This window comes from Haliotis rubra, unplaced genomic scaffold (genome assembly GCF_003918875.1).
Source record: "Haliotis rubra isolate DU_JTF1 unplaced genomic scaffold, ASM391887v1 Scf1046, whole genome shotgun sequence".
Classification (NCBI taxonomy): domain Eukaryota; kingdom Metazoa; phylum Mollusca; class Gastropoda; order Lepetellida; family Haliotidae; genus Haliotis; species Haliotis rubra.
The window spans coordinates 259,634-278,400 of NW_025764944.1; the positions used below are offsets into that span (position 1 = coordinate 259,634).

General features: G+C 41.1%; 2 protein-coding genes across 2 annotated transcripts in view; both read left to right on the forward strand.

The window, feature by feature from the left end:
• Positions 1–717, forward strand: part of LOC124275331 — a 52,952-nt gene extending 52,235 nt beyond the window's left edge. Inside the window, exon 4 of the mRNA XM_046710831.1 lies at positions 159–717. The gene's annotated coding sequence lies outside the window, so the exon portion shown is untranslated. The remainder of the gene's footprint in view (positions 1–158) is intronic.
• On the forward strand, positions 469–18,376 carry LOC124275349. Its single transcript, XM_046710854.1, has 6 exons — positions 469–620; positions 15,871–15,976; positions 16,692–16,826; positions 16,888–17,337; positions 17,676–17,885; positions 18,257–18,376. The coding sequence occupies exons 1-6, from the start codon at positions 469–471 to the stop codon at positions 18,374–18,376; spliced, it is 1,173 nt and encodes a 390-aa protein (XP_046566810.1).
• Positions 18,377–18,767: the final 391 nt, after the last annotated feature.

The following is an 18,767-nucleotide window of genomic DNA, read 5'->3' on the forward strand; positions in this document are numbered from 1 at the left end:
TTAAAGTGATTTCATGTTGTCTAGTTAGTGATTCGATTCAACACTTTAAAAACACGAAGAACGCATCATGACGCCAAACTGCGGATTGCAATTTGACCCATTTAAGTCAATAGTACAAACACAAATAAAAAAATCCAATGGAAACAATTTGCTTCCAGCTTCGTTTAACTGATGCAAGGTGCCGTGTGGTTAGGATTGGTTGTTTCCAGTGTGATCTAGCTTCTTCGACTGTGACCTACATCCAGTTTTAAAGAAGAAGAGGAGGAAGAACAGCAACAGTACTGACACTTCTAAATGCCATATAACGACTACATACGAAATTGTTAGACTCCCCATTTGGTTCGGTACCGCCCAATATCTCGGCTTGGCTGACACAGCGGAACTACCCGTGTTTGTCCAGGAACACGGCTCTTCTCACTGTCTGGCTAATAAAGATGGCTGTAGTGTAGGAGACAGAGGAGGAAGGGGATGGGAGTGGGGAAGAAGAGAGATTCACATCCTCCAGAAAGACTTTGCGGATTTGACAAGATAGCGGAGAAGTACCACTCGGTGTCAGGGCTGCAGGTGGTAGGACAAGATCCTGAGCTGATGATGAGCCCGGTTGTGCCGTTGCTGCATTAGTATGTCATGATAATAATCATTTGTACATCCAGACAGGTTTTGTTTCATGTTCTTATGTTTTCTTAACTAACTTATTGAAGTTGCTTTCTTCTGTCATCTTTTCTTATTATCTTTCTATCTGATGAATAGTTCATCACCTGTTGCGTTTTTCTTATCAATAGTTTTGGTTGGATGACAACCTTGTCCGCGTTATTCAAACTAAGAGTGTCCACCTTGCCACGCCGACATGAAACACAGTGTAACACAGCTACTGCCAAGCCGACATGACACACAGTGTAACACAGCTACTGCCAAGCCGACATGACACACAGTGTAACACAGCTACTGCCAAGCCGACATGACACACAGTGTAACACAGCTACTGCCAAGCCGACATGACACACAGTGTAACACAGCTACTGCCAAGCCGACATGACACACAGTGTAACACAGCTACTGCCAAGCCGACATGACACACAGTGTAACACAGCCACTGTCAAGCCGACATGACACACTGTGTAACACAGCCACTGCCAAGCCAACATGACACACTGTGTAACACAGCAACTGTCAAGCCAACATGACACACTGTGTAACACAGCCACTGTCAAGCCAACATGACACACTGTGTAAGAAAGACACTGTCAAGCCAACATGACACACTGTGTAACACAGCCACTGTCAAGCCAACATGACACACTGTGTAAGAAAGACACTGTCAAGCCAACATGACACACTGTGTAACATAGCCACTGTCAAGCCAACATGACACACTGTGTAACACAGCCACTGTCAAGCCAGCATGACACGTTGTGTAACACAGCCACTGTCAAGCCAGCGTGACACACTGTGTAACAAAGACACTGTCAAGTCAGCATGACACACTGTGTAACACAGCCACTGTCAAGCCTGCATGGCGAACTGTGTAACAAAGACACTGTCAAGCCAACATGACACACTGTGTAACACAGTCACTGTCAAGCCGACATGACACACTGTGTAACAAAGACACTGTCAAGCCAACATGACACACTGTGTAACACAGCCACTGTCAAGCCAACATGACACACTGTGTAAGAAAGACACTGTCAAGCTAACATGACACACTGTGTAACACAGCCACTGTCAAGCCAACATGACACACTGTGTAAGAAAGACACTGTCAAGCCAACATGACACACTGTGTAACATAGCCACTGTCAAGCCAGCATGACACGTTGTGTAACACAGCCACTGTCAAGCCAGCATGACACGTTGTGTAACACAGCCACTGTCAAGCCAGCTGTGTAACACGACAGCTGTAACCCTGCATTCTGTAACCCACAAGTGTACGGCGGACATAGCATTATTGCCAAAAGGTTTACCTACTATGATATTGAGAAGCTTTTTTATAAATTCAGCTGTTTCATCCAGAAGTGGTTATATTGGTTTGTAGCCTCTGAGTGACCTATCAGAATCTGCAAAGACTGACAAAGCATTCAATACTCAATATCTTCCCTACAGCCAACAGTGTCATAGTTGGAGGATACCGTGTGTTTAATGTAGATATAAGTTACCCGTGGACTCAATCCCGGTTATTATGTAACAGTGCACTCGGTTCCTAATTCAGAATGGCGCTTGTAGCCTAGCTCTTCATTACAAACACTATTTGTATCTCCTAATGATATACAAGTCACAGACATATCTAGCTTAAAAACAGTAACTAAATAAGACCATCATTCTGATGTACATAGTAGGTTTTAGTTCCACACAAACCTATATCCACATAGAACTGAGAACATGTGAAATACAAGATAATACTTGTATACCCCAACATCACATCCACAAGCTGTGTGGAGGAACTTCAGATATGAGACCAGACAAAAACACCAAAGATTGGAATAACATGTTACCATTACAGTTCCTGCAATATGATTAATCGGAAGTTTCAAATCATAGTAACAACCTCTAATTTATAGAGAAGGTGACAAGATTACTCCGTGTGTGAGAGTGATTATAGGAAGATTGTGGTAATTACTGTTTGTGCCACAGTAGTTACCCTGTGTGTGACAGTGATTATCGGAAGGAGTATGGTTATAACTGTTTGTACCACAGTAATTACCCTATGTGTGACAGTGATTATCGGAAGGAGTATGGTTATAACTGTTTGTACCACAGTAATTACCCTATGTGTGACAGTGATTCTCCAAAGGAGTATGGTTATAACTGTTTGTACCACAGTAATTACCCTATGTGTGACAGTGATTCTCCAAAGGAGTATGGTTATAACTGTTTGTACCACAGTAATTACGCTATGTGTGACAGTGACTATCAGAAGGAGTATGGTTATAACTGTTTGTACCACAGTAATTACGCTATGTGTGACAGTGATTATCAGAAGGAGTATGGTTATAACTGTTTGTACCACAGTAATTACCCTATGTGTGACAGTGATTATCGGAAGGAGTATGGTTATTACGGCTTGTACCACAGTAATTACCCTATGTGTGACAGTGATTATCGGAAGGAGTATGGTTATTACGGCTTGTACCACAGTAATTACCCTATGTGTGACAGTGATTACCGGAAGTAGTATGGTTATTACTGTTTGTACCACAGTAATTACCCTATGTTTGATAGTGATCACCGGAAGTAGTATGGTTATTACGGTTTCTACCACAATAATTACCCTATGTGTGATAGTGATTACCGGAAGGAGCATGGTTATTACTGTTTGTATCATAGGAATTACCCTATGTGTGATAGTGATAACCGGAAGGAGTATGGTTAGTACTGTTTGTACCACATTAATAACCCTATGTGTGAGAGTGATTACCGGAAGGAGTATGGTTATTACTGTTTGTACAGCAGTAATTACCCTATGTGTGACAGTGATTACCGGAAGGAGTATGGTTATTACTGTTTGTACCACAGTAATTACCCTATGTGTGACAGTGATTACCGGAAGGAGTGTGGTTATTACGGTTTGTACCACAGTAATTACCCTATTTGTGATAGTGATTACCGGAAGGAGTATGGTTAGTACTGTTTGTACCACAGTAATTACCCTATGTGTGACAGTGATTACCAGAAGGAGTATAGTTAGTACTGTTTGTACCACAGTAATTACCCTATGTGTGACAGTGAGTATCGGAAGGAGTATGGTTATTACTGTTTGTACCACAGTAATTACCCTATGTGTGTGAGTGATTACCGGAAGTAGTATGGTTATTACTGTTTGTACCACAGTAATTACCCTATGTGTGATAGTGATCACCGGAAGTAGTATGGTTATTACGGTTTGTACCACAATAATTACCCTATGTGTGATAGTGATTACCGGAAGGAGCATGGTTATTACTGTTTGTATCACAGTAATTACCCTATGTGTGATAGTGATTACCGGAAGGATTATGGTTATTACAGTTTGTACCACAATAATTACCCTATGTGTGATAGTGATTACCGGAGGGAGTATGGTTATTACTGTTTGTACAAAAGTAATAACCCTATGTGTGACAGTGATTACCGGAAGGAGTATGGTTAGTACTGTTTGTACCACAGTAAAATACCCTATGTGTGAGAGTGATTACCGGAAGGAGTATGGTTATTACTGTTTGTACCGCAGTAATTACCCTATGTGTGACAGTGATTATCGGAAGGAGTATGGTTATTACTGTTTGTACCACAGTAATTACCCTATGTGTGACAGTGATTACCGGAAGGAGTATGGTTATTACGGTTTGTATCGCAGTAATTACCCTATTTGTGATAGTGATTACCGGAAGGAGTATGGTTAATACTGTTTGTACCACAATAATTACCCTATGTGTGACAGTGATTACCGGAAGGAGTATGGTTATTACGGTTTGTACCGCAGTAATTACCCTATGTGTGACAGTGGTTACCGGAAGAAGTATGATTAGTACAGTTTGTACCACAGTAATTACCCTATGTGTGAGAGTGATTACCGGAAGGAGTATAGTTAGTACTGTTTGTACCACAGTAATTACCCTATGTGTGACAGTGATTATCGGAAAGAGTATGGTTAGTACTGTTTGTACCACAGTAATTACCCTATGTGTGAGAGTGATTACCGGAAGGAGTATAGTTAGTACTGTTTGTACCACAGTAATTACCCTATGTGTGACAGTGATTATCGGAAAGAGTATGGTTAGTACTGTTTGTACCACAGTAATTACCCTATGTGTGACAGTGATTACCGGAAGGAGTACGGTTAATACTGTTTGTACCACAGTAATTACCCTATGTGTGACAGTGATTACCGGAAGGAGTATGGTTATTACGGTTTGTACCACAGTAATTACCCTATGTGTGACAGTGGTTACCGGAAGAAGTATGATTAGTACAGTTTGTACCACAGTAATTACCCTATGTGTGAGAGTGATTACCGGAAGGAATGTGGTTAGTACTGTTTGTACCACAGTAATTACCCTATGTGTGACAATGATTATCATAAGGAGTATGGTTAGTACTGTTTGTGCCTTAGTAATTACCCTATGTGTGACTGTGACTATGGGAAGGTGAGGGATTACGTCGTGCTTGAGAATATTTTGACGACGTGCATGCGTGTGTATACGTGTGGCTACTTGTACTAGCCCAGACTTAAGCTGGTTTTATAGTGCTAGCTCACTGAGATACCATGCCAAGTCAAAACATTGATTACACAAGAGTCTCGTTTCCTGGTGACTGGGTTCCGTCCTATTGCGCAACTAAATACAATAACCAGCCCAGAATTTTTAGACCAATTCATTTAGCTGGATACATAAATATCAATCAGTATTATTTGATACATCTAACCACCTGTATATTGCAACACTACGCTCCTTCTAATCCTTGCAAACACGTCGTGCAGCGTGCTCTGTCGTACAGCGAGCTCTGACAAACGGAAGCCCGGAAATCGTGGAAATCTCAAAACGAGGCTCTGTCGCTAGAAACGTTTGGCGGTCTTGTACGGACGTAATATTATATCAATCACATTGTACGTTACAAAACTACACTGAATAAGCGCACAAAGCACATAACAGTTGTAACCAGTGAGCCAGATGCATTGTGAATCATTTTACGACCTCAACAAACAGGGGCAGTCTGTGACGTCTTAGTTAAGGTCATGCTGCCTAAACCTCGCCATAAAATATGGAAATACGATGTTATTAAAGTTTAAAATCAAAATTCATTTGTAAATACCATTTTCTTATGAAACAAGAAATTGGAATTCAGTGTAACCATAGTTGTTTGTGATGTCTATTTTCACTTTCACTCGAGAAAATTTGGATTGGCTGAAAAGTTGGTCATTGTCTGAATAGGTTAATGAGACTCATGTTTTGGTTTGCTCAGTTAAGCATGAATACCTCACTCAGGCACATTATACTGACTCCGAACCGACCAGTTGTACCTATTAATGCCGAGCGCCAGGCAGGGACCAACAAGTACCATACATTAAGGCATTTTGGTATGAAGCGGTCGGGGTTCGAACCCGCGACCTTCCGCTCTAAAAACTACACCACGGAGGTGGTCTTATCAGAAGGAATACGGCATCATGGTTAGTGCTGTTTGTACCACAGTTATTACTCTGTGTGACAGTGATTATTGGAAGGATTAAGGCATCGTGGTTATTGCTGTTAGTTATAATGACTATCGCGAGGCTACCACAGCATTTACTGTGTCTTTAACCCTAAGTGTGACAGTGATTATCCAAGAGAGAGGCTGGTGTCATATGTGTGTGATCGAGCCATGGCCTCGGTCCAGAACAAGCTGAGTTGCGGTATATAAATATAGATATATACAGACACACACTCAACCTGTATTATATCTGAATTTATGTGTGTTCACTTCCTACTTAACCTACTGACTGTACTGAAGTCCGCAGTCACCCAGTGAAACGGACACCGTCTGCCGCGTTACTAACATACAGTGATCGTTGTCAACAACAGCTCCACTTCACTTCTGTGACGGGCACCCATGAAGGGCCACCTCCTCGTGGTGGGTGCTGGGTAACGCTAAGCGCCCTTCAACCCCCCGTTGTGGACCCGGGGGTATATTTGGTCCACCAACCCGTTTGCCGTGGGTTGCGCCCCTGTGTCGGTGGAGGAAGGGACGGCGTATGGACTATATATATATATCTATATGTCATGGCACAAATTTGATTTGGAATTGTTTCAGTTTCGGACTTGGCATCATTGTTCAACTAAAACGTTTGTGATTTTGAATTATGTTATTATTAACTTTGCCTAGAGTCTTATGCCCAGAAAGCGGTGGCTCATGGGCCAATCTGGTAGATTAGTTATTTATAACTCTTCTGCTGGAGTATATCATCCGAGTATCCTTGGTGCTGCAAGTCGGAGACCCACTTGTTTTTAGCATTGTCCTTGTGATACTCCGTGGAGGGTGGGGAGCCCGGATGTTGAACCATAATATATTAGCTATGGCTTACGAAACTCCCCAGAAAAAAAACAAACGTCAGCTTGATACTGATCCTATTGACAACGAACTTAGACTGCCCAATTCAATCGATTACTGGCCACGTTTTCTTGTTCTTGAGACCGAAAATAAGACACCGCTGAAGTTAAACCCATTTGCTGTATCAAAGGGTATCCAAGGCATTGCCGGAGATATGAAGACTATTAAACGATTACGTTCTGGTGCGCTGTTGATTGAGTGCGGCAAAAGGCACCAGTCAAACAACCTGTTGAAGATTGAAACTTTTGTCGGCATTCCAGTCACTGTCACGGCCCACAAAACACTTAACACAAGCAAAGGAATCGTCAGCCATTTTGAAGTCGTGACTATGCATAATCTGCAGCAACTACGGTACCAGACGACAAAGGAAAAAAGAAAAGAAAATATGTACATATTACTATCTAAATTAAGTTCGGTTTATTTCATAATTGCATACTTACAGGACAGTCGCACAAATACGGTAGGCGACAGCTGAACAGATATTTAAAGTGTTTGGCACGAGTAACAGGTCTGCATTCGATTGAAGCACGAGAAACTTATGAATGAATTTTAATCAGGAAAGTAGTCCGTCATAACCTGACCCTAGGTCATCACCATGGAGTAGACAATCACGGGATTAGAAATCGATCTCACACATATGTGTGATACCAGTTTTCTCACATGGGTTTCTCACCCACGGGTGTGTAAGAAATGTCGGAACTAGATATTGTCTCCGAGATGAGAGATCAGGGTGTATTGTATGTTAAGCGTTTTACAACCCGTAAAAATAATGAAACCATAAAAACCAACAGCTATCTGTTTTCCTTTTCCTTACCTACTGCCCCCAAAACCCTGAAGGCAGGCTACTGTAACCTCACTGTTGACACTTACATTCCGAATCCCCTTAGGTGCTTCAAGTGCCAAAAGTTCGGTCATGGCGTGAATACTTGCACATTGTCTGTTGTGTGTGCTCACTGTGGTGGAAAGACACACACAACAGAAGATTGTGACAGTGATACAAAAAAATGTACTAACTGCTCAGGGGACCACCCATCATTCTCTAAAGACTGTCCTATTTGGAAAGGGCAAATGGCCATCAACATAATAAAATTCACCCAAAATATTAGTTTTGCAGATGCAAAGAAGTTGGTCCTAGGCAAAGAACAAACACAAAGCTATGCCTCCATTGCCAGAACGTCAGAAGCAAACTCTACAGTCACCAAATTATCTGCAAGTTGTCAGACCAACTTAACATGGGTTACAACAGATTCTCCTCAAATTATTTCACCTGCCATATCTACTCAGACAGCTGAACCACTTCCTAGTACATCCCGAAGCCAGTCGGAGGCATCCTCTGACCATGAACCATCCACTCAGTCAACAGTAAGGTCTCAACAAACCGCTAAAAGCAAAGGTAAAAAGCCAGATTCATTGAAAAAGCTAAGTGGCAGAGCCCCTAAAGGCTCAGAAAATAAAATTCAATTGTTCAACAGATATGGATCTTTTGAGGATATGGACGTGTCCGAAAACGTCCGTTCTAGGGCACACAGCTTGTCGCCCACCAAAACAGTGCGGGGTCGATCCCCAATAAATCTACCCAAAAGATAGGTTATCATAATGCTAGCGTTCAGTGGACTTGCAGAGGAATAAGGACTAATTTCAACGAGTTGCAGCTTTTAGTCCAGGATTTAATACCATCAGCCCTCTGTCTGCAGGAAACATATTTAAAACAGACAGATACTTTTGACCTGCGTCATTTCAAGGCATATCATTGTTTTTCGCCCCCGGGTGATAGAGCCACTGGAGGATCTTCAATCCTTGTTAACCATAATGTTATCCATAGCCCTATTACATTTATTACAAATCTCCAAGCAGTTGCAGTGCGACTTACATTGCACGTTGCATTTACATTATGTTCTATTCATATCTCACCATCTTCAACCTTTCATAAGACTGATCTTCAAAATTTATACGATCAGTTACCAAAACCCTGTATCATTATGGGGGATTTAAATAGCCACAACCCTATCTGGGGTAGTACAACTACTAATGCTAAGGGTAAACTATTCTGCTCAGATAATGATCTGTGCATATATAATGGTGGTTCCAGCACTTATCTACACCCTGGAACAGGAACATTTTCTGCTCTCGACTTGTCAATCACCAATTCAGAACTACTGAATGAATTCGAATGGTCAGTCCACGATGACCTCTGTGGAAGTGACCATTTTCCTACTATCCCGTTACTCCATCTGATGCTCCTCCATCATCAAGGCGGAATTTTAAAAAAGGCTGACTGGGTTTTGTTTGAAACACTGTGTGCTGAAAAACTTAAACCTGAACTTTTTATTGACGTTCCTGATCCTGTCAGATGTTTTTCTGATGCACTGAACATCATAGCTGATGAGTGTATACCCAAATCCTCTGCAGTTCCCCATATTCGAAAACCTTGGTTCAACGATGAATGCAAACAAGCTAGGAAGGCAAGGAAAAAAGCAGAACATTATTTGTGTCGCCATCCTATGGTGCATAATTTAATTAAATTTTAAATTTTAAATGCTAAAGCGCGGCGTACCTTTAAACAGAATAAACGCCAATCGTGGCAAAATTATGTATCCCAAAATAAATTCTCGAACGCCCATGTGTAAAGTGTGGAACATGATACAGAAAATTAAAGGTAAAGGTACTAAATCTAGCGTCCATCCTCTTAAACATGGAGAACACTTACTTACTGATAAATCAGATATTGCGAACGAACGGGGGAAAACTCTTGCTAAACATTCTTCCTCTTCTAATTATGTACCTAAATTCCAACAATATCCAAAACAACAAGAAAAGAAAACCATTAATTTCAATTCAGATAACGGGGAAGACTATAATGAACTATTTTCTATTCATGAGCTCCATACTGCTCTTGAACAAGCTCACGATACTGCTACAGGGGCTGATAACATACATTATCAACTCCTGAAGCATTTACCAGAATCCTGTCTAGAAACTCTTTTAAATATGTTTGAGGATATTTGGACATCAGGTAACTTTCCTCCCTCATGGCGTGACGCTATAGTAGTACCTATACCTAAACCTGGACGTGATCATACGGATCCGTCAAATTATAGACCTATTTCACTAACTATCTGTGTTTGCAAAACCATGGAACGAATGATAAATAATCGACTTGTTTGGTACTTGTAAACAAATAACCTTATAACAGATATACAATGTGGTTTCCGTAAAAACAGGAGTACTGTCGATCACTTAGTGTGTTTGGAATCATTTGTTAAAAACGCTCTTATTAATAAACAACACGCTGTGTCTATCTTTTTTGACCTTGAAAAGGCATATGACACTACCTGGAAATATGGCATTTTAAAAGATTTACATGGCTTCGGTTTGCGAGGCCGTTTGCCTCAATTTATAGCCAACTTTTTAAAGGACAGACAATTTCAAGTCCGCCTGGGATCTACCCTGTCTGATCATTACAATCAGGATCAGGGTGTTCCACAAGGCAGTATCTTGTCTGTCACACTATTTAGTATAAAGATAAATAGTTTATCATAAGTTTTAAACGATTCCATGGATAGATCGTTATTTGTGGATGATTTTAATATTTCTTGTCGTGGTAAAAATATGCATACCATTGAACGGCAACTGCAGTTGTGTTTAAACAAGATAAATAAATGGTGCCTTGAAAACGGCTTTAAATTTTCTAAATCCAAAACTAATTGTATACATTTTTGTAGAAAATATAAACCACATAAAGACCCGGAACTGTTTCTCACTGGCACTCCCATCAAAGTTGTAAAGGAGGCCAAGTTCTTGGGTTGAATGTTTGATTCTCATTTAACGTTTCTGCCGCATATTAAATCCCTTAAAACTAAATGCATGAAGGCACTTGACTTATTGAAAGTTGTTTCAAATTCTAAATGGGGAGGGGATCAAGCCACTCTCCTACATCTATATCGATCACTGGTCGATCGATCGATCACAGGTATATCGAAACTTGATTATGGCTCCATCGTATATGATGGAGCCTCCAAAAGCAACTTAGAACTATTAGATTCTGTCCATCACCAAGGTCTAAGACTTTGTCTTGGATCCTTTAGGACTTCTCCTGGGGCAGTCTCTACGTCGAGGCAGATGAACCATCTCTTGCACAACGCCGTATAAAATTATCCTTGCAGTATATAACCAAACTGTATTCTAACGAGTCTAACCCTGCATTCAACTGTGTGTTTACTCCTCTTTGTGAGGATTTGTATAAGAAAAAGCCTTCTCTTGTTCCACCTCTTGGTTTAAGAATTAAACCATTCATTTCTGCTGCTGGCATTGAGCTGGAAAATATAGCTCCTTCCCGTCTTCTTTCTTCTCCTCCTTGGCAGTTAGTTAGGCCTAACGTTAACAGCATTTAAAAAAACAGAAACTAATGATTTACATTATAAACAAGAATATAATCAATTAAAAAGGAAATATAATACATATAAATCCTCATTTACAGATGGGTCCAAGGATGGGGGCGCGGTGGCTTGTGCCACTGTCATGAACAATATATTCTCGATTACCAGATAACAGCTCTATTTTTACAGCAGAAGCAAACGTCATATTAACAGCCTTAACATATATTAATAAACACCGTAAATATAAACAATATATCATCTTTTCAGATTCTCTTTCGTGTCTTCAGGCTATTAAAAATATTTCTTGCAAACATCCACTTTTATTAGAAATTATTGAATTGTACAATGAACTTGCTACTGGCCAATGCGACATCGTCTTTTGTTGGTTACCCAGTCAAGTTGGCATTTCTGGGAACACAATGGCTGATATTGCTGCTAAGGCAGCACTCAACAAATCTGTGACACCACTTCTTATTCCTTACTCTGATTACAAGGCTTGCATTAGAACTTATATCCGTGATCTGATGCAGAAGAAGTGGGACACCCAAGTAGGTATCAATAAATTACATGAAATAAAACCCTATATCGGTTACACTTACTTGGGTTGTCAGTCCAGATTTGAGGAGGTCATCATACGACGATGTCGTATTGGCCACACAAGATATACTCATGAGTACCTATTGAAAGGTGAGGATCCTCCGTTTTGTATCCCTTGTGATGAAAGAATCACGGTCAAGCATATCCTGCTTGAATATGTTGAATATTCCATCACAAGGGATATTTATTTCAAAGTAAAAACTATGAAGGATCTTTTTAGTAATATACGTTCTCATTTAATTATTGCCTTTTTAAAAAAATTAGACTTGCTAACTGATTTGTAAATAGATATATATTTTATTATTGGTAGTTTAGATTAGTAACTGAGATTGTTAGTGGCTGTACCCTCAAAGGGGGTTGAAGTAGTGTAAAATTATTGTCCTCCTGAGAGGGTACGTAAGTCCCAAAATGTTCAAAGTCCATTTAAACTTGCCAGGATTTTTGTAAACATAGCATTTTTGTTATTTTAATTTTGGCTAACATTTCTTACAATCGCCAGCAGCTGAAGGGATGGTGTAAATCCAACTAGGGTCCATGCAGGTAGCAAAGGTACTGTAAGTCCCCATGGGCCCTAGTATGGTGATCAACCTTCAGTTGTTGGCGATCTATAGCCCAATTATATATTGTGTTGTCCCCTATAGTTAAAATGTTTTTGATTCAATTACTAGTTTTACATATATATCTGTGATACTCTAGTTGTTTTACTGTCCTTTGTCGGCAGGTTTTATAATCTCTCTCTATATTCTACATCAATGTCAAGTATTCTCGTCACGATATGGCTGAAATATTGCCGATGTGACGTTAAATAATAACTCACTCACTCACTCACTCACTCACTTCTGTGACGCCACCAAACAGTGGATGGTATTATTTGTTGCAAATAGTGTTGTATACACTAGTGTTCAAACATGAGAACAGAACGTTTAAGCACCCCTGACATATCTCACGATTGAATAAGCTCCGATCTTAACCCTTTGGAACATATCTGGACATGATTGGTCGTCGTATGCAACAAAAGGATCCTGCTGTGCAGAACCTGGTCCAATTGGAAGCTGCTTTCCACGAAGAATGGCGTAGACTGCCTCTTCAGAGGATTTGGAGGCTGACAGAGGGTATGAAGAGAAGGATGCTGGTTGTCATACAGTCAGTCACATGGACGTTACACTCGGTATTGACCTTGAATCGTGTAAGACACGCAAAATGACATTTTGAATGTTCACGTTCACCAATGAATTCAACATTAAACATACCAGGGTCATACTTGTACCGACATGGTTTTGTAAGCAAATCAGTGGGTTTTTTTTATTGAAACATGAGCGCTTATCATCATAATATCAACATGGATTCCAATTAAATTGTAGTTTTATATGAGTCAAAGGATCATACGGGTTAGAAACACCATGTGCTTCCATCGTGGTCACCGCGAGAAGTTTATGTACGTGTTGAAAACCTATCAATGCAAAAATACAGCGGGCGCTTAAAACGTTCTTTGTGTACTTTGTGTATACTACATGTCAACGAAGGGAATTGCATCCTGTCATGATTTTTGTCACTGATGTGTCACATTTGGAAATGTCTTACACGTGTCTTCTATCATAGAATGTTTGAAATTACAGATATTTGTTTTAACAGAGGCATTGAATGTATCCTGTATCAAGAGTCGTCTAAAGCTCTTTGAAATGTTCGTAGAAAAATAACACATATACATTTACACATTCATAATAATACATCACTGTACATCAATTGATGTCGGTAATAATTTAATTGTTAATTCTACACACTTTTTTCAAACTGCTGTAGCTGAAAGAGGACATTATCGCGTGATGCTAGCTGACCGTCTTTCGCCCGATTGTCCATTTATCGGTACAAAACGAAGACGTTCTGGCAATATCACTTGGTCTTTCAACAGTCAACAGTTTGGGGAACACATTGTTTAGCGTTTTAATCACACGGAATTTCAATACCAGTGGGTTAAACTACTGCTATAAAATATTTTCAGCAGTCGAAATAGGACAGTTATTATTTCATGGCGTTAGAATGTTGATTTGTTTCACACACGACAGAATATTCTGTCCACAAGTGGGTAGTGGACACTGTTTCACACATAACAGAATATTCTGTCCACAAGTGGGTAGTGGATACTGTTTCACACATAACAGAATATTCTGTCCACAAGTGGGTAGTGGATCTGTTTCAGACATGACAGAATATTCTGTCCACAAGTGGGTAGTGGATACTGTTTCACACATGACAGAATATTCTGTCCACAGATGGGTAGTGGATACTGTTTCACACATGACAGACTATTCTGCTCACTTTTTATCACAGCCATCTGTAAGTCATAGCAGGGATAATCTACAGTCTCCTATTATCCCTGGTCACAGCCACGCAGGCCAACACAATGACCATCAATGGACCATGAGAGGCAGAGCTGAAAGAACTAATTACTTGGAATTTATGGTGCGGATCCACCAGAAAGTCCTGACCCGGGAGTATATGCAATTCAAGATGATCCCAGTCCACAGGGTGGAAGCGCTATCCACGCGAAATGTGGAGTTGCCCCAAAAGCAACTCCATTTCCTCGCTGGACAGTGAAAGACGAACATGTGGCGCAAGGGTAAGTTTTCCCTCGCATTTTCATTATTTTGCAAGTATATCAGGTTTTGCCATTTGGCATAGGGGTCTAGAAATGTATAGTTCGTTCTGTAATAGCTTGACACTCTCTCTATTTATTACAATCGTGCGTTAAACAAGGGCACCCTCCTGAGTGTCGAAACAAGATCGCATTTTCATTATTTTGCAAGTATATTAGGTTTTGCCATTTGGCAGAGGGGTCTAGAAATGTATAGTTCGTTCTGTAATAGCTTGACACTCTCTCTATTTATTACAATCGTGCGTTAAACAAGGGCACCCTCCTGAGTGTCGAAACAAGATCGCATTTTCATTATTTTGCAAGTATATTAGGTTTTGCCATTTGGCAGAGGGGTCTAGAAATGTATAGATCGTTCTGTAATAGCTTGACACTCTCTCTATTTATTACAATCGTGCGTTAAACAAGGGCACCCTCCTGAGTGTCGAAACAAGATCGCAGAAAATGATCGTTTCAACACGAAATATGACCTCATCAGCAGACACGCCTTTTTTGCTGTCAATTCTTATATATAGTTATTTTAAGTCTTCATCCACAGTTTAGGCTTAAATGCGTCAGTATTTTTTTCAGTTATCGTCGAAAAACCAAACTGTACGTTTTATATGGAGCTGCTCACATTTAGCAAACAAACTGTCCATTGCGTTGTGATTTTACTGTCCAGGATTTGACAGTTTGTAGTTTTAACCGTCATGTCATCAAACGTTATTCTAGAGATATTTGTTGTAGACCTGCCTATCTGGCCAATTTTGGCGTATTTATTACGATTTTGTATGATCAAGTGCGATTGTGCACCCATATTGCAGTTTGTTCGACAGGGATTTAATGTAAAAAAAACCCCCCAACATGTACGATCAGAACAAATTATAATATACATCTACCCCAGGAATAACCAAGTCCTCGGCCCCGTTTCACAAAGCTCTCGTAAACCTTAAATTCTCATAACGTTTGTCGTAGCATTCGTACTTACTATACTGTAACAATGACTTACGATAATTGTAGCCCTACGAGAGCTTTGTTAAACGGCGCCAAGGTTATTCCAAAGTATGTACATTGTTCATACTATCATTCAGATATTAGCATTGCACATTCGGGTAAAGCACATCACTAAGCATATGAAAATTAAGGGACATCTAACCAATGTTGACTGCGAAATCAAACACAGTAATGACTTCCAACCGTTGACACCAGCGATATGGACAAGTCAATGGCCGTTGTTAAAGCAGAAATCCAAATGCCTGACGAGCAGCAGCCAGACCAGTTACAACTCCTACCACAAAGGGCCAGGAGAGCTGCAGTCAGGCACTCCTGGGTGCTGCCATGGCTCATAGAAGAGAGGGGATAACAGTTTGGACAGTTCTTCAGTAGCGTTCCAAAACTACACAAGGTTAACACCACAGCTCTTCGATGAAGGCCTGCAGATGGTGGCCCCAGCAATCGATAGGAAGTCACCAATTGCAGGCAAACTCTTTCACCTGGACTGAAACTGACAGTTGTTCTTTGGTACCTTGAGGCTGGAGACAACTATCGGTCCCTTGTGTATGCCTTCAGGTGTGGAGTGTCCACCATCTCAGAGGTGGTTCCAGAATGCGAGGGAAAACTTACTATTACTCTTGCGCCACTTATTCGTCTTTCACGGTCCAGCGAGGAAATGGAGTTGCTTTTGGGGCAACTCCACATTTCGCGTGGACAGCGCTTCCACCCTGAGCAGTCCAGCAAGTTGCTGAAGGTTAGAGTTGTGTGCCTGGTTCTGAATCATGTGTTACAGGCCAAGACAGCCCGAATACTGCTGAATAACCGCTAACATGTGTTACAGGCCAAGACAGCCCGAATACTGCTGAGCAACCGCTGTCATGTGTTACAGGCCGAGACAGCCCGAATACTGCTGAACAACCGCTATCATTCATGTGTTACAGGCCAAGACAGCGCGAATACTGCTGAACAACCGCTATCATGTGTTACAGGCCAAGACAGCCTGAATACTGCTAAACAACCGCTATCATGTGTTACAGGCCGAGACAGCCCGAATACTGCTGAACAACCGCTATCATGTGTTACAGGCCAAGACAGCCCGAATACTGCTGAACAACCGCTATCATGTGTTACAGGCCAAGACAGCCCGAATACTGCTGAACAACCGCTATCATGTGTTACAGGCCAAGACAGCCCAAATACTGCTGAACAACCGCTATCATTCATGTGTTACAGGCCAAGACAGCCCGAATACTGCCGAACAACCGCTATCATGTGTTACAGGCCAAGACAGCCCGAATACTGCTGAACAACCGCTATCATGTGTTACAGGCCAAGACAGCCCGAATACTGCTGAACAACCGCTATCATGTGTTACAGGCAAAGACAGCCCGAATACTGCTGAACAACCGCTATCATGTGTTACAGACCGAGACAGCCCGAATACTGCTGAACAACCGCTATCATGTGTTACAGGTCGAGACAGCCCGAATACTGCTGAATAACCGCTATCATGTGTTACAGGCCAACACAGTCCGAATACTGCTGAACAACCGCTATCATGTGTCACTGGCCAAGACAGCCCGAATACTGCTGAACAACCGCTATCATGTGTTACAGGCCGAGACAGCCCGAATACTGCTGAACAACCGCTCACCAGGACATGCATTTGAAGCCATACAGGATGTTAGAAGGCTCTTAGAGCATCAGTGGGAGGAGGGTTTGCGATATAGCTGTACAAACCATCTATTATCTATCAATGTATCACAGTTTCAATAAGTACCTACTGTTTTTGGTAAGATAGTAGTACACATCACTCCTTATCATACCAGTCAAAACACGAACTGTAAAATGCTAACATTTCCTTTTCTTAAGCCTGTCCACAGACGATATATTTCTAAGCAATATTTCAATCTTCAGTTATTTTGAAGTCCTTCACATACAACAAAGAAGACAACCGCTATCATGTGTTACAGACCGAGACAGCCCGAATACTGCTGAACAACCGCTATCATGTGTTACAGGTCGAGACAGCCCGAATACTGCTGAATAACCGCTATCATGTGTTACAGGCCAACACAGTCCGAATACTGCTGAACAACCGCTATCATGTGTCACTGGCCAAGACAGCCCGAATACTGCTGAACAACCGCTATCATGTGTTACAGGCCGAGACAGCCCGAATACTGCTGAACAACCGCTCACCAGGACATGCATTTGAAGCCATACAGGATGTTAGAAGGCTCTTAGAGCATCAGTGGGAGGAGGGTTTGCGATATAGCTGTACAAACCATCTATTATCTATCAATGTATCACAGTTTCAATAAGTACCTACTGTTTTTGGTAAGATAGTAGTACACATCACTCCTTATCATACCAGTCAAAACACGAACTGTAAAATGCTAACATTTCCTTTTCTTAAGCCTGTCCACAGACGATATATTTCTAAGCAATATTTCAATCTTCAGTTATTTTGAAGTCCTTCACATACAACAAAGAAGACAAAATGCAATAAAAACGAAATTATTTTATTATTTTTTAAAGTAAAACGGACACACGATCCGCAGCAGAAGTTTCTTGTTAGAGCACTTCTTTCTTACCACAGACCAGTGATAAAGACAAACAGATGGTTCCCCTGACCTCTCCCCGGGTCAAGTCTGACCACAGAGAGTGGGCACAGCCAGGGAAACCTATGGCTAATGTTTTCTTCACACCTAAGCCTTGAAAATGTAAAAGTAACATATAGGACCATTCCAGGTAGAGTGCAGCAGACCGCTGCCTCAATACAGAAGAGCTGATGGTTCACAAATACAGGCGACCAGCTCCAGGAGACTAACAAACAAATCAGCCTCACCTCTCTGATACTTAAATTATCACAGACAAACATTTTACTACTCACAAAAAAGCAGTTTAACAATATTAAAAAAGGTAAAAAACGCAACAATTACTTGGGAAAATATTCCCATCTAAAGCATGCAGTCCTCTTCTGCTACAAGCACTGTGCTTGGACTGTTCTGTGTCTGTTTATCTGTTTGTCCGTCCGGCGGCCATCTGCCTGTTGACTTGTACTTACGACACCGACCACAACACCTACAGCCACAGGAGCCAAGCTGAGG